Source organism: Numida meleagris, chromosome 9 (assembly GCF_002078875.1).
Source record: "Numida meleagris isolate 19003 breed g44 Domestic line chromosome 9, NumMel1.0, whole genome shotgun sequence".
Taxonomy (NCBI): Eukaryota; Metazoa; Chordata; class Aves; order Galliformes; family Numididae; genus Numida; species Numida meleagris.
In genome coordinates this window covers 13,587,177-13,603,875 of record NC_034417.1, presented here as the reverse complement: position 1 = coordinate 13,603,875, position 16,699 = coordinate 13,587,177, and the positions used below count along the sequence as shown (strand labels likewise).

Here is a 16,699-nt window from a genome sequence, read left to right as displayed (position 1 = left end):
TGCTTTCCCAGATCATCATTTTTATTAAAGTTTGCAGGCAGCTGAAGAGAAAAAACAGCAACAACAAAAACCCTACAAAATGTAAATAAGTGTCATTGAGAGTGCTGCAGAAGGGCTGTATGCAAAGTGTTCTCCTCCCGGCAGCAAAGGGCACTTGCTGCCCCTAAAAGGCCTTTGCTGTTGGAAGCAATGGTGACAGCTTGCAGTGCATTGCATCACCCAGCTGGCCCCACGCAGGCAGAAAGGTGGGCCAGGGTGCCTGCAGCGGGATGAACCAGGCCAGCTAGGATTTGGCAGCTCTGTGTGTGACCCTAAATGCAGCCTGAGTGCAGAGATCACCCAAATGTAGGTCATGGAGGCCCAACCTCGTGCCAGCCCTGTGCTGCCTCTTCCCTTTGGCCTCACTTTGCAGGAAAGGAGGCAAGAGGCCTTGCTTGCTCCGCAGGCCCGACTAGGCCCCACTGTGCAGCAAGGCCTATGTTCCTGCTCGTTTGCTAATTACACCCTCACCCACACGCTGCTGGGTGAGCACACGGAGGGGAAGCGGAGGCCCTGCTCCAAGCAGGCAGCAGTTTTTATCTGGCGACGCATCTTGCCGCAGCGCTGGCGTTTTGGCAGCACACGGCCTGGCAGCTGCGCGCGGGGAGCAGCCGGGCCTCAGGCCCAGCACTGGGAAGGAGGGAAAACACCAAAAAAGATCCACAGTGCAAAACCAAAGGCACCTGCCCTGTCCCACCAAGGCACTGGGTGCTGCTGGCAGCTGCACATAGCTCCCACGCTTCAATATTTCGGCAGCTGTAGTCTCTGCGATGTGGCCAGAGAGCCAGGTGCTGAGTGCTGGGCTCAGCCCTTCCCTTTCCTCCACTTCCCCAGCCCCTTTTCCCTATAAAAAAATGCTTCCATATCACCCAGACAGCAGGTATCGCCAACAGCAAGCTCACTGCTATAAAAAAAAAAAATTAAAATCGCTTATCCCGCCCCCCCTCCCATGAAGTAACTGTGGGGGATGCACCCTGGTGTACATCCTCCCTCTTCATTCTCACATTGGGCCACCAGTATCCATCAGTATCCACCAGCTAGGTGGTCCTTTGTGCCCCCGCAGATCTGGAAGGGATGCAAGAGGCTCCTCAGCACCCTTTGTGGGGAACGGGAGGAGGACTCAGTGGCTGCGTCAGCTCCAGCAGCAAGGCAGGGGACGTGGATGTGATGCCGGCATCTGGGGAAGGAAAGAAAAAAGGAGTTAATTGCTGTGTTGGGAGCAGAGCTGGTGCCATGCACAGAACAGGTTTTGCATGTTGGCAGCTACTGGGGTCCCCTGACACCCAGCTCCTTTTCCCTATAAAAAATGCTTCCACAGGCATTGCCAACAGCAAGCTTACAGCTCCTCCAAAACCATCCGTGTGACTGTGATTTCCAAGGAGCTGATTACCACAGTCTGAGGCCAAGCACACACTGCACATGTTTCCATCTGCCCAGGTTCGGAAAAGCCTGATTTTCATTGACTTTCCTCCCCAGGCCAGCCACTCCCTTCCAACACTGCCTGATAAACTGGCTCCAGAGACAAACAGCAGCAGAACTGCCCTCCCTGCTCAGCCTGCCTTGCTGTTACATGCATGCAAATGGCATTCCCTAGGAGCCACTGACAGAAACCAGTTGTGACTTTGTTTGGGCAATAACAGCAAGGTTCGAACAGGTTTCTAGCATCGAACTCAGCAGCAAGCAGGTTAGGAGCAGGGAGATTATCTACAGGTTTTTGGTCTGTCCTGAATACTACTGCGGGCATCCACAGCTTGTGCAAGGCAAGGTGGCCAGCTGCAAGCATGGCAGCAAAAACCTGCGGCTTCTTGCCCAGCGTGAGCTGACCCAGCTCCATGTGGAAGGGAAGCCAAGCCTGTGCTCATAAAAGGCTTGTTATCTCCACTGTAATTAAATAATCAGGAAAAGAGTCATTGAACAGATCTGATGTTTATTGTGACCACAGCCTGGCAGTACCAGAATGTAGTGCTGGGCCTGGCAGGTTGCCGCAATCCTCATTGGCACTTTGGGACCAAAGTTCAGCTTTTCAGTGCCAGAACAAAACCAGCTCCCACTCAGCAATGCCGCCTCACCCAGGGCAGGCAGGAGGTGTTGGGAACTGGTGTCACCATGTCACCTGTACAGGAGCATGGCATTGGCTCCTGGTTTTAGGGTGGGACTTAGGATTTAGCACCTGGGAGCCAGTCCCCAGCCCATCAGTGACCTCATCCCATGGAAATGAGGCTGTCACACAGGACAGACAGTTTGGAGAAGCCACTTCTAATTTGGAGACAAGTAGCTTGCAGAACCTGCTCCTGCTATTGCCTCAAATCACCTCTTGGGAGGTGCAGAGCTGTCCCCATCAGCTGTCACTGCTGTTCATTTAGAACACCACTACACCACCCGGCATCACACCCCAAGCTCCCGACCAGGCTTTGCTTGTGTTTATAAACAGAGGGCCATTATTAGCGGAGTGCTCAGTATTGTATTTCCCATTTGCAATCATTTGCCTCATCATGCTGTAATTCCTGTGGGAACCCAAAGCTGGCTCGGCCAGCTCTCCCCCCAGCTCAGCCTGAATTTAACACCTTTTACTCAAAATTCCTGCCTCCAGCCAGGGCAGAGGCCATGTGATGTCTGCAATTAGTGGACACATCCGAGCAGGTCCCATCAGCACCAGTGCAGCTCCCCCATTTCACACCATCATCGGAGTCACCCTCACCAGCTCTCCAGCCACATGTGGGAGGAGACCAGGCTTTCACATTTTATGCTGCTAATCACGCTCAATCCCTGGAATTACAGCTGGCAGCAAGCACTGTGTTGATGTCATGCTGCATGTTTGGCAGGGGCACTGGGAGCTCTGCCCAAAGATGCACCAGCACAAGGCTGCCCTTGGCTCCAGGACGGATGGAGGCTAAGCCTCTGGGGACATGCTTCCAGCTGAGCCATTTTATGCCTTCCCCAGATGAGGCACATTCCCCTCTGGATTAGTAGTGGCTGCCTGCTCACATAGTGCACCAGCACCTGGAGAAAACTGGGGGAGGGGAAGTGCCCACCTGTCTTCTGGGTGCCCCTTCCTGAAAGAGGATCTCACAGGGACCAAAGCAGGTGTTGCAGCAGAGACCCTCCCATCATGGGAGCTGCAAGCCAGCAACCCCCTTGGCCAGACCTCTGCAGGATGATGGAGTAGCCACAGGACCCTACAGCCAGTTATCCCAGGTCGTGAGCCCAGTTTTGACACAGGTGCAACAACAACCAGCTAAGTAAAGAGCAGGAGATGTCAAAAGCATGGCATAGGCTGCATGTGCATATCATAAACATTTGGACCTGGCCTCCACTATCCAGCTCTGGTGCTTTATTTAAGGAGATGTCTGTGGCTGAGGCTAGAACATTAAGTTATTAAACAACAAACACACATACACACACACACAAAAAAACCCTAGAAAAATAAAATGAAGAGATGTTCTTTTTGTGTATATTTTAAATACTTCTTTTAACTGAGGATTGGAAATGAAGCCAAAAAAGCATAGAAAACCCTTACACGCTGACTTTTCACCAGCTTTTCATGTAGGCTGGTATATTACAGTTCCTACCTTTCTTGTGCTTGTGCCAGGCTCCAGCATACAGTAAAAAATATTATCTATCCTCTACAAAGAACTTCATAAAGCCTGAACAATCCAAATAGAGCACAGAAGAAAAAGGTAGGAGAAGAAAGTACAAGCTCTGTGTTTTGGGGAACTGCTTTTTATTCAGTGGCTGAAGAATCAACTCTCACCTCAAGCTGTTCCCTATTCTCACTCCAAGCAGTGGGGCTGGTGTTGAGCTTTAATATTCAGACACATCTGCTACCAGAGGAAATGAATTTTTGGCTCCAAGGCAGCTATTAAAGGGGGGCCCCATTGGCCCACATTGGAAATGATGGAGTCCTCACACTCTTTGCTGCGATATTTAATAGCTGAGCGGCAGTTAATTAGATTACTGAGCCACTGTGACAGATGCTAGGCAACGCCTGAGGAGGAGAATTTGGAAAGGCCATTATCTCCTAGCGCTGGGAAAGTTCTTGGAAATCTCATTTTAGCCCTTTCCACTCTCACCATGCCCTCACTGTGGTCCAGCCCATGTTGAAGCCGGGCATTTTGCAAATCAAAGGCCATTATATATAACGCTGGGTGCTTTTTCCACTGGAGACAAGCAGGTGGTCATGTAGGGCAAACGCCTGGTAGTGGTGCCAGGAGCTCCTCTTGGCTTCCCAGCTGCCATCGAAGAGAAGAAGATCACTGGGAAATGTCAGAGCACTTTGGTAATTTCACCCGCCAGGCGATTCCCAGGTGCACCAACCTCATGGATTGCGAAGCAGGGAAGTGAGCGGGTGTCAGAGGCTTTGGGCAGCATTCTTTCTTCCCTGTATTAAGTGGAGTGGATTTTGATGAAGATACGGAAGAATTCCCCTCCCCACAGTCTCACTTTCCAAGGAAAACCTTAATTGAGGCTTGCTGATCCCGCCCCATGGGCGAGGGTTTCCCAGCTCCCGCAGCTAACTGAGAGGCAACTTCCAACCACCACAGCAGGGCTGCATGCATTGCTGGCACCCAGAAACCTGCAGGCAGAGCTAGCAGAGGTGTTATGGACTTCCTGGGAAGATAACTTTGCACTTGGATGGCGTTTGTTTCCAGCGCAAAGCAAGAGAGCCTGACCTATTCCTGGCCATCTACATCTTGGTACAGATTGGTGAAAATGTGCAAAGCTCAGTGGGACAAAACTGATAACCAGAATGGCAACTAAACATCCCACTGGGGAGGAAAAGAGGAACCATCTGCCCTCTGCCAGTGGTGTTGGAGTAGTACCTTTCCTGAGCACGTGAAAACCAGAGCATCGGCATTACACAGGACACTAGTCTTCTTATTCCCATACACCCCAAAACACCAATAAACACATTCTTTTTCTGGTTACAAAACCCCTTTTCCTCCCACTCAGGTCTCACACAGAAGTCTCAGAAGTGCTGATATAACAAGCAACAGTTTGGATGTTAAATAAACACCAGAACCATCAAATGCACCATGGCTTCTAAGCTTCTACTGCCCACTGAAATGTAAATAGAGAGCATAAAAAGAGATGCAGGATTCCCCAGCATCCTAAGGGTCACTTGCCTACATATTCATCAGCTCCAAAGCGACCACCCAGCAAAAATATCAAACTACTGAGGTGTTTTCCAAAGCGCTTGTTGCTGTAGTATCTCTCTGCTCTCAAATTTAGGTGCTTTTACTCGTAGATACCACAACCCCTCACAAAAAACGTGGACAGTATGTACTGCATTGTCCTATCCATAAAAGAAGGTGTGGGCTCTGCTCTCTCTCCCCACTCATGCTTAGATGGAAGTCAACACAGAGCTGACTATCCTCTTCTGGTGCTATGTCCCTCTCACCTTTAAATGAAGCCTTCTCATAAAAAAGGGGCATACTGCAACTTGTGGTTTCAGTGTGGTGTGTGGAGATGCTTTTGAGGCAAAACAGTAAGTTATAATTTTAGAGAACACCCTTACCTTACTGAGTTCCTGAAAACAAGCCCTCGAGCCTCGCCTCTCATGACGGCAAGTGCTTCCAGGTGCTGACAAAAGCTGTGGGGATGAGTGAATAAGGCACCGTTGTGATACAGTTCCACGTGTCTGATGTAGGGTCGTAGCAGTCCAGCGTTTTGCACCTCTGAGTCCCAAAGTAACCACCCACCACATAGAGTTTATTTCCCGAGGCCAAAGCATGGCATGACATGCGCTTGGCTGTCATGTCCCCGATGCGTGTCCACTGGTCTGTCTCGCAGTCAAAGCGATAGGCAGATGCTGCTGTGAACTCCGTGTCTCCCCCCATGATGAAAATCTGACTGCCCAGGACTGCGGCTGCAGTGTAGCGCCAGGGCTGTGGGCATTCCGCTTTGATCGTCCACCGATTCTCCACCGGATCGTAGCACTGCACTTTGGACACCATGTCCCGGTGGATGCTGGTTCCACCGAAGACAAAAAGTTTGAGCCTGGCGCTTACCACCGCAGCATTGCTCACACCATCTCTCAAAGGAGCCACCATCATCCATTTGTTGGATGCGGGATCATACTTCTCTACTTGCTTCAAGGAAACAGAAGGTGATGCAGGGAAGACCCCAGCCACGGCAGTGTGTCCACCAACCACATACAGGCAGTTTTCCAGCTCGGCTGAGCCATGCCCAAACCGTGCTATCAACATGGGGGCAGCTTTTGACCATTCCTCATGAACAGTATCATAAACCCATACATCTTTGGAGACCCCGTTCTCTGAGCCCCTGCCACCAGTGATGTACACTTTGCAGCCAATGGCACAGGCGCTGAACTCTTTCCGTGGGCTCGGCAGGTCTGCTTTGGGGATAATTTCCTTCGCTTTTTGATCCACTTGGTAGATCTTGTCACACATGAAAGTCTGTCCTCCCAGGATCAGCAAGGTGTGCCCGGCTTTGCGAGGTCTGGCACAGGGACTGGTGACAATCCCGTCATTCTGGAGGATCTTCTTCTTGCACTGAATGGCTTCGTCCAGGACAAGCTTGTTCCTTTCATCCACCATGATCAGGTCCTCACAAGCCAAGGCTTCCCTGAGGCATTCAGAAGGAAGCAAGGCCAAGCGGACATTCCTCAGAAGCTCTGGGAGATAGGCCTTCCGCTCATCCAGATCATACTTCACCCACTGAAGGACGGCCTTAAAGACCTTTTCCTCATCCTCAATTTCTAACTCGTCACTGGAGATTAGGTCCAACAGAGTGTCCTTGGAAAGGTTGTTGAAGTCCTCGCTCTTGTGAACAGTCTCAAAGTTGACCAGGCACATCCTCCAGGAGAGCTCATAGAGCCGCCGGCACTGATGGGCATCTGAGAGCAGCATCATGCCCAGGCAGTTGGAAGGGTAGAGATTCTTCTCCAGGAACTCGGCTGCCGCGTCTCGGACATCGTGGAACTGCAACATGTCTCCAGCCTCCAGGAGGGACTCCGCATTTTCCTCGTTGATGATGATCCGAGAGGAATAAGCAAAGTCCAGCAGCAGCTCCAGCACCTCCGGATGGAGGCTGTCATGGAAATTCACCTCATCATCCAAGCTCTCCCGGAGGCCGTTGCTAAACATGGCTTCGAAGTACCTGCTGGAGGCAGCCAGCACTGCGCGGTGACATGGGAACGACCTGTTTCCTGCCCAAAGGGTGACGTCGGTGAACATGCAGTGCTTCCGGAGGGTGTTCAGGTGGGACAAGACGCAGTCGGGGTGGGAAGCTTTGTGGAAAAGCAGGATGTTCATGGAGCCCGTGCTCGTCCGGGACTTGCGGTTCTCGTGGACGCTGACGGACATGATGACAGATCTATCACCTGGAGAGAAACAAGCAGAACACCAATTATTCTCTTGTTCTTACCGACGTGAGGCGCTGAGCCAGCACCACAACAAGTGCATTTGCCATCCAACCCTGACACGCTGTCAGTGGACCCCAAACCTGAAGCCCCAGCTCTGCGGGTGCTCCTGCACCCTGACTGGCAGCACCCACGTCTCCAGCAGTGTCCGCACCCACACGTCCTCCTGAAATGTAACCCAGCGGGGCGGAAAAGAGGGGAGGAAACTCTGCCCTTTGGTTTCAGCAATGGAGCAACAATGTGAGGCAATCAAAACCCAAACTTGGTGGTAAATCATCTCAGTGTCTCTAGAGGGTATTGGCAAACCGCAGAAGAGTTATTTTTCCTTAGAAAACAGCATTAAGAGAGCATTCCATCCAGGATAAAGGGTACTGGTCTGCACTGGGCTCAGCAGAAATCAAGTTTTTCATGAAAGCTGTTGCAGGTTTAGGAAATGCAATTGCTATTGGCTTTATTTATGACTGTCCCAAGGTTTGAAAAATGAGCCTTGAAAAAAAATACAAAAAACCCAAAGTGAAAAACCTGAGACGTAACTGAGGAGTTAGATTTTTCACATCACCTGCCAACCTGATGCCACCCCTTTAATTCTCTTTTGTGAGAAATGAGCCCAGGCACTCAGCGGAGGGCAGCTGGCGATGCGCGGGATAAGGGCAAAGCAGGACTGATCCCCAGCCCCATGCTGAGCTCTGGCTCACTGACCTCACCGAGACCCAGAGCAGCACAGCCCTCCCACGCTCCGAAGCCGGATGACCTCAAGCGGAGGCTGATGGCCAGATAAGCAGCCTGAATCATGCTCTGCTCACATGTTCCTACCCCCCCCCGGTTCTCCAGAGCCTCCAAAGAGCCCATATTGGACAAATATTTGCAGACATGTCTCTCCTTCCCCCAGCCGCCGTGAATTATTGAGGTTGGTGCTCCCGAGACATCGCTCATTCCTCAGGGCTGTGTCACAGTGCAGGGAAAAGGTCTCTCCAGGCTTCTGCACGTTCCTCACCCGAACTCCTGCAGCCCGTGCTGAGGTTGCCAAACTCATTTCATATGTGACGAGAGGCTGTGCGGAATCAGGGCTCCAAGACAGGACAGAAAATGCCATTGCTGATCCGAATGCATTTTGCGGAAATGGTTTCTGCCATCCACAAGCAGCTCAGGGACAACACTAATTTAAGAGCTTATATGTATTCCAGCACCAAAGCTTTAATGCTGGACTGAGGAAAACAAATGAAACATTTATGAGGCTGCTAAAAGCTATTGATTTAGATTCCTGCTCTTACCACCTCAGAAACCACCCTGCCATAGGCCAGTGCTTCCTTTGCTCCCAGCTCAGGTCACAGATCCGATGGTAACCTTTGATTTGCTTATCCACATGAAGAAATCAAGCTATTTATATAGGGCAGCCATAGAAACAAACAAAAAGATTACAGGAGGGCAGCACCATTTATTCTGACGCTAAGATTAGAAGAGCAACTACTCAGAATGGAAGGAACAGGTTGTTTAGAAATAAGAAATGTCTATATAAAAGCTGTGATTACGTACTAAAAACAACACCAAAACACAACCTTCAAGCATCTAACATTTAACATCTAGCCCAGGGGAACCAAACAGTATTTCTGTGCTATGCGTACTGAACAGCACTTGGGGTACAGCTGGTGGGTTGCAGGCCAGCTCCTACTGGGACTGCTCTTCATAATGCCGTGCCCCAGTGCAGGCACCAGCTGGTTCCCAGTACAGCCTGAAAGCGTGTCTGAAAGCTGGGGGGGCTGTGGCCTCTCCTGGCACTGTTGTCACTGGTCACAGGTCACCCAGGATAGACAGATCAACACACCGAAAGCTGACAGCCTCTGAACTTTGGTTTTCAGCCATCTCAACAGTAAGGATTGCTCCTCTTTTATTCAGCAACTTCCAAGCGGGTTGCTTTGAGGGCAAGCAGTGCAATTCACCTACTTCTCGAATCCTCTTGCAGCTGGGGACAAGCAGAAAAGTGGCTGTTATTATTTCTTCCCTTTGCAAACACACCCCAGCGCTTCTTGCAGCCTTCAGAGAATCTGGCATCATCCCATACATATCAGATGAACTGAAACTGCAGGCAGCAGACATTTCATCTGATGGGTTTCTTCCAAAATCCAGTGGCCTTGTGAACCTCGGAAACCTCCAGCTACAAAGATTTTCTGCGTTTTTCACGTGCACAAACGTATGCTTCTGTTTCAGTAATGCTGAACTGCGAGAGGAGCAGAATTCGCTCCCCCTGCATTCCTCACATCCCTCGCCCGGCTACCGAGCTAAAGAGAAAAACCAGAGCTGCACAGAAGGAGGAACAGTTCACACAAAGGAACCTGTCAGTGCCTCTTCCCGTGCTCCCACCTGCTCTGTGAGCACTCAGGGGGTTATCAGGGCTCACAGCTGCATCCTCCATCATGCAGGATGCGAGCACTACACCAGACGTGCCAACTCGAACAGCAGAAGCCATGACCTGAACAACCTGCTCCTTGGCTTTCTCCATTTTTTTTTCTCCTTTGAAAGATGGCCATTAAAAAAAAAAAAAAGCAAATATCTGCTGCAAAGTCTTTTAGAGGATCTTATTGCATGCACAGGCAGATGATAACCCTTCTCCCATATGGATGAGAGCACAGGAGTAGCAGCTTTTTGACAGCAATCCAGGGCTGTCTGCTGGCTATAATGTTCCCCTGGCTGGCTGCAGCCTTTGTACAGCAGCTATAGGAAAGAAAGGATTTTTTCCAGTGGAGCAAGATAAGGGTGCTTTGGAAATCTCTCCCATGATCGGAAGACAGTGACCCAAAAAGAGATCAGGAGTTGGGTCAGGGAGAAAACACCTCTCTGATCCCAGCTCATGAAGAAAATGCCTCTGGACAGAACAAAGCTGGCAAAGAGAACAGGGCAAGAAAACAAAACATATCTTGAAAAACCCAAGCAGCCCTTAGAAATTGAGTACTTCGAAGCCACATCAGCCCCAGGTTTCCCATCACAAAAGACCTGCATACGAGAGGACAGCCCAGAAGCGTGGTTATATATAAACTATATTTAGCAAGGCTTGGGGTTCCCCCCTCCATCTTAAACCAGCAGAACATCCACAGATCTCCACTTTCATTCCCTATAGGCAGGGAATCCCCAGCTGGTTTGGGCAGGCTGTCTGCACCTTGTGAGCTGATCTGGGTTTCCCCATCCGACTGTAGTGGTGTGCTGCTAACATGCAGGGTGCTGCGTCTATCCCAGCTCACACAGTTGCAGTGCTGTCGCCTTTTAAGAGGACAATATCCAAGGAGTGAACAAGATATTCCCCAGTGAGACTCTGGGGGGGTTCAAGAATCATTTCTGCTTGGAAAATGACAGTGCCCAGACCGTGAAGGTTGGCTGCACACCAACAAAGAGCCCAAATCCCATGAACCGAAGCCGGCGCTTTTTGTTTGCCAATCAGACTTTCGGAGAAGCAGCAAGCAGAACGCATTTCTTTCTGCCCTGCTCAATCGTGAGCTTTTTAAAGTGGTAAATAAGTAAACAAACAAGCAGTAGGGATCCCCGCTGGCTCTGTTTAGACCTGGAAGAAGGAGGCTGGGGAGCTGCCTCCCCTGTCCTGGGAGCGCTGCGATTTAGCACGGGCCGTGCACTGCACACTAGGGGCTGTCAGGAGGATTTAAATGCTAACTGTGTGAGGGTAAGATCAAAGGCTTCAGGCCCAGGAGAGTTTTTGTCATTTCCCTCCTTGATTTACTCCAGCCTGGTTTGGCTGCTCTCCTTTTTCTTGCCACACGGTTGCTGGTAGATAGCCTGAATTCCAAGCAACAGGGACAGGAGTTGTCCACCTGTGTGCACCAGGCTGGGACACGATGCAACAGAGCAGAGCAGCCCTGAGCAGCCAGGAGCACCTGAATTTGCAGGGGAGCAAACGTAAGGTTCATCTTTTCCTCCCTGATTTCACAATATCCACCCTTTGGGTGGAAATGCCATCTCGAATTCAGAGAAAGTTCAGTTTCTTCCTAGAATAAATGCTCTCTCTACTTATTAGTCCTGAATATCTGCGCCTTTCCAATGCTTTCATGAACTGCAATGCCTGGTGCCTAGGCCAGCAACACCACTCCAGGACACAGTTACTGCTGTATGACAGCTGATTCCCCCCTTTTTTTTTTTTTACTTGAAGAGCTGCAATGCAGAACCATAAAGTCACTGTTTCATCTTCACAGGGAAGAGCTCCTTGCAGAGCTGCTCAGGACAAAGAGAAGTGTGGCAATGCACTGACACACACCCCGGATGCAGCCCTGTTTCCAAAGCACGCAAAGCAATTGCTGGGTGGAGGTTTGTCAAAAGGTTTGAGAAGAAGGGGACTTCAGCACACGAAGGCTTTCATCACCTACTCATGGACACCGCTTGAGCTTCAAAAGCAGAAAAAAAAAAAAACATACACACAAAACGGGAAAAGATGGGGGGAGGGGGGAAGGAGGCAAAAAGCAAAAAATAGGGGAAGGAACAAATCTGAAGCGGTTTTTCAGATGTGTTTCATGTCCCTCCAGAACACAGTGCACTACCAGGTGTACAGCTCAGAGCTGCTAGAAATGCTCGGTACTAATAACATCCTTCTGCAAAGAGTGCTTGCGATGAAAGGAATAAAAATAGCAGCCGGCATCACAGCGTAACGCCGCACTCTTTGGGCACAGAGCCTGGGCTGCAGCCAGAGAGGGACAGCCAGGGACCTGCACGGCACCTCCAGGACACGTCCCCTGCCCTGTCCTCACCCAGCTCTGCTCCCTGACAGGGGAGCTTCACCTCCAGCAACGCCTGTGAGCTCAGCGTCAGTCCCATTTGTTCTTCTCTGCAGGATGACTAACGCAGCAAATATGCAACCGTGATTTTTCACCTTGGAATTTGGGCAACATAACCCCGCTGTGAATCAGGGGTACTGCTGTGAGAGAGTTGCGTCCGGCCTTCCTGACCAACTCTTGTCGTTTCGTCATACCTGTGAAGCAAGGGAAGATGGTTAACCCCAGCCCCCACAAGCAGGATTTGGGGTCCCGTCCCAGCCTTTGGGAATGGAAGGCCTCCTTATCGTTTCTTCTCGTCTTCTCACTTTCTCGTCTGGCTGTACATCCTGGACAGAAAACAGAGAGACCACGTGAAAGGCTCCTTCTGTTGGCTCAGACAGAAACTGGGAGGTTTTCCAAGGCCAGTTCTGTAGGCTCCAGGAGATCAGATTGTCTGGAGAAGGTCCGGGCACGTATCTCAACATGCTCACTAAACACATCAGAACTCAGAAACTTGGACTGTCCATCAGTGCTCCCTATCCCACACTTTCCAGTATCCTTCGCTTTAAACCTGTGCTCCACTGAGCCCAAAGCCACCACTTGAATGTCACCATAAAAACCCAATGCGGTATTTCCAAGCCGTACCAATTAGCTCTTGTTCTATCCTGCGAAAGCACTGCTAAAACGGGCAGCAGTGCCCCAGATCTGTGACACAAACTAAGCTGAGCCAAGGGGGACCACATTCCAACCAACACAAAAATACCTGTAAGAAACTTGCTCTGCATGCAAGAGATGCAGTTCTACTTGCAAGTGAGATGTTGGATTTGCTGCTCTGCAGCTGAGTTACTCCATACAGGTTCTGAAGGAACCTGTGAGGCAATCACACCAAGTTCACACTCACCACTAAGCTCGCTGGCTTTGCAGTCCCTGGGAATACCACACCCTCCTACAACCACTAACCAAATCAGGATAAATAATGCTTTTGGCCACGGTTCAGGCTCCAGACAATGGCTTTTCATTGCTACGCCTTAACCCCAGTGGATCTTTTCAGACCCCGTGATTCATTTCAGAGGCTGCTGTGGGGTTTTGTCCTCCCTGCCTGCCCTCCAGCTCCGCTGGTGAATGAATTCCCTTCTGCTAGATCAATCACAGTCGCTTTGCAAAATGAACGCGGGGCTGCGGAAGAAGCAAGCAAGCTTTCAGCCCCGTCTCCCAAATTATACTCAAAAAGGCTCAGAAATGGAAACAATCGACTGGATCGTGGTATCCACCCCAGCCCCATCTGAGCGGGACAAAGTCCTTTTCAAGCAAGCCAACTTGCTAATGTGCTGCACAGGGAGCTTCAAATAGAGACAAGTGGAACCACATGCCACTTCCCAGGAAGGGTTTATAAGACGAGATGTGGTGTGTGTCAAATTAACGCCAGAACAACCGCTGGAGCTGCTGGCTGCAGAGGGCATGCCCACATCCTCCCACCCCGTGCGCTGTGCCCTGCTCCAGCACTGCTCCCATGGTCGGAGGGACCTCTCATCCTTCCCATCAAACAGCTCTCTCCCCCCACTGTCAGTGCAGGGTTTGAGCTTTGTGCCTGGCCCGTTCACCCGGCGTGTTGTTTGGTCTTCTCACCTCTGGCGCTTTTATTTCAGTGCTAACACAGCATCAAACCACGCGCTCAGCTTGCACATCCCGGGTCAGAATGCAGCAAGGCAGGCTGTCCTGGCATCCGTGCATACAACACAAGCAAAGCAGAGGCACCACAGCGATAAACTCGCCGCAGCCTGGCACGCTTTCACACAAAACTCTTTGCAAAGTGCAACGGTCATCAAGCAGACAGCGGTTACGGGACACGCAGTGCTCGCAGGCGCGAGCGATGGGAGCACACAGAGCCTCTGTGTGTACTGCTGCCCACAGCAGGGATACGAAGCCGATAAGCAGAGGACGATGTGATGGTGGTTAAAGGTCAGGCCGGGGCAGCGCGCTGCAGTTCTGCGCTTCCTGCAGTCGCTGCTGCCCGCAACGCCAGCTGTGTGTGTGTGCAACGTTGCTCCGATCCTTCCATCTGCAGAGGACCACATCCAGCGCTGCAAGGGCCACTCACTGTACGTAGGACGCGCACAGCTGGAGCACGCGTCCCGCGGCACCGACGTCTGTCTGCACGCCGTCGGAAGGTCTCGGCTGCCCACCTCGAGTCCCCAGCACCACATCGCAGACAGCAGCAGCGCCGCTCGCCTGACCCAGAACTGCCCCCAACGCCTTCACCTGCAGGACGGGGCAGGACTCCGGACAGCAGCCCCACAGAGAGGGAAAACGAAAACAAGAAGGAGCCGGAGCTCGGGTTCCCCGGTGCCGCTCCTCCACCCCAGTGTCACCGCTCCGCTTCTGCAGCGAATTCCCCGTGGTTTCAGCCCGGCGAGCGCTGCGCCCACACCGCGCCGTCCCTTCGCCGACTTCCACCCGTGCCCCTTCCGCACCCGATCGGGTCAGGGAAAGCCGAGATCACTCACCGCCTCTCTCCGCAAGCTCCCGGTGTTCCGAAAGCCTCCGCAGCGCTGCCACGGCCGCCCCCGGCTCCGCGGGCGGAGCGCTGCCTCTGCCGGCCCACGCGCGCTGCGCTGCGTGGCGCTGCCCCCCCCCCCGCCCCCGCCCCCCCCCCCGCCCCGGCACAGCCCGGCCCCGCGCGCGCCTTGGGCACAATGTAAGCGGCGGCTGGCTCCTGCCTCGCGTGGGGCAGGGGGCGGGGCCGCCCGCGGTGCCTGCGGCCAATCAGCGAACGCTCTGATCGTGACGTAAAGAGGAGGCCGCCCCTCCCCGCGTGCCCCCTGCGGAGAGGCGCATGTTGGGGGCGGGGCAAGAGGAGTGGCCGGACCAATGGGAGGGCAGAGGGGCGGGGCTACGGAGGCCCTAGAGGTCCTAAAGCCTGCCCGGGGCGAGTGTGGGGCGCTTTCCTGCCTGCCTCTGGCCTTTGCCCTCTGACTCAGGGCTGTGCTGGGCCCATGTCTCTGAGGCGGTTTTGGGTCCAGCCGGGCACCCCGAGCTCTGGTGCCTGCGTGCCGCTCAGCCGTCTCTAGTGCAGCCCTGTGACTATCAGGTCGCTGCAAGATGGAAGGATGCGGCCCAGTGCCCACCTGCGGGCCTACCCCAAGGAGTTCCTTTTTCTCTCGTGAGGGAGAGTTCTTTCAGCTTCCTGGTGCTTGCACTAGCATTACAGCAATGCCAGCTTAATATTTTTTACACCACCTGGGCATGGGAGCCGGCAGCAGGTGGCTACCACAGGGGTAGATCGGAGCCAAAGCCCCACCAAATACAAAACACAGCCTTTCCTTTCTTCCCAGCTACAGCTGGCAGAGGCTGTGGATGGTAAATAGCAAAGTATGCTGAAATGTGGGGCCGTATCAAATTCCTGGCTTCTTGGTCTGCTCCAGGTCGTTGCAGCTTAACTCTTAGTACTGCTGCTTCCCAATTCCCAGCACAGCTTCTCCTGAAGGGTCTACGAATTGCTGTGGGGCTTGTTAATGACTTTAATGAGCTGCTGAGGATGACAGCAGGGGTTTGTGTGCAAGGTGGGTGTGGTGGCATCCTGAGTGCAGCTGTTAAGTAACAGCAACACAGAAGGCAAAACTGATTTTTTCCCTTTTGCTGCTGAGTTCCACCCAGCTGCTCCAGAGTATGAAAGAGCTGTGGAGCAATGTAAGGTCATGTGTCTTAATTCTGAAGCACTTTCAGGGTGCTGCTACAAAAGCACAGTCCTGTCCAGCAGGCTGCGTGGGTGAATCCAGCCCTCCTTCTGGACCTGTTGGTCACAGGGACCTGCAATGCTCACAGAGCTCTCTGCAAAAGCTGTCTGAGGAGATGCTCCCAAGTCATAATGCCTAACGCTGATCTCCCGCCCACCAGCTTTCTAGCTGTGCTAGAAATCAACATCTAGCTCTTGATCTCAGTGCAATCACTCCTGACTCCTGCCAACGTAATCATCAGCGCCGGGACTGTAATTCCAAATAGAGCAGCCTGGCCAAGTTCCACCCGCTTGCACACTGCGGACAAGTCATGCTCCTGCTGGGTGAGTAGAAAGGTGGTCAGCAGATCCCGCAGTTGTGGGCACATGGCAGGATTGAGAGGGATAGGCTGAGCCATCTGAGAAGGCAGTGGGAGCATAATGGGAATGCTTTATAGTGAAGGAAAAAAAAACACAAACACAAAACCCTAGGCAGATCGTTTAAAACATTTTTAAACCTCTTGTCAAAGAGGATTTAAGATCTAAGCGTGTGTAGGGAAAAGAAGCTTAATTTAGAATGAATGTTAATACCAGCTCCTTACATACGATACTGGCCTCTAGCATCCCTCAGGGTATTTCAGGGACTAGTGCTGTGGTTATGGTTTCAGTGTATTGAGGAAATTCTCTTGCACTGTTAAACAAATCATGCCCTACATTGGCCTTTGTCTTGATGTACATAATGCATAGGCAGTGCTAGCCAGCTGGGGGACAGTGCTCTGCAACTAGTTGGTGTCTTGAAAATAAATTGGAAAACTCATC

At 51.9% G+C, this 16,699-nt stretch overlaps 1 protein-coding gene across 2 annotated transcripts; it reads right to left on the bottom strand.

The window, feature by feature from the left end:
• KLHL25 (kelch like family member 25) lies at positions 1 to 14,796 on the bottom strand. 2 transcript variants are annotated; one of them, XM_021407547.1, is made up of 4 exons: positions 14,673 to 14,778; positions 12,384 to 12,515; positions 5,555 to 7,381; positions 1 to 1,216 (listed from the first exon to the last, which is right to left on the bottom strand). In XM_021407547.1, exon 3 carries the CDS (start codon positions 7,362 to 7,364, stop codon positions 5,595 to 5,597), a length of 1,770 nt encoding a protein of 589 aa, XP_021263222.1. In that variant the 5' UTR covers positions 7,365 to 7,381; positions 12,384 to 12,515; positions 14,673 to 14,778; the 3' UTR covers positions 1 to 1,216; positions 5,555 to 5,594. The 2 variants fall into 2 exon arrangements, with proteins under 2 accessions (XP_021263222.1, XP_021263221.1); XM_021407546.1 differs by lacking the exon at positions 12,384 to 12,515 and having other exon boundaries at positions 14,673 to 14,796.

Excerpts from the sequence above, each read along its gene's own strand:
- KLHL25 (XM_021407546.1), bottom strand. The coding sequence starts at position 7,364 with ATGTCCGTCAGCGTCCACGAGAACCGCAAGTCCCGGACGAGCACGGGC.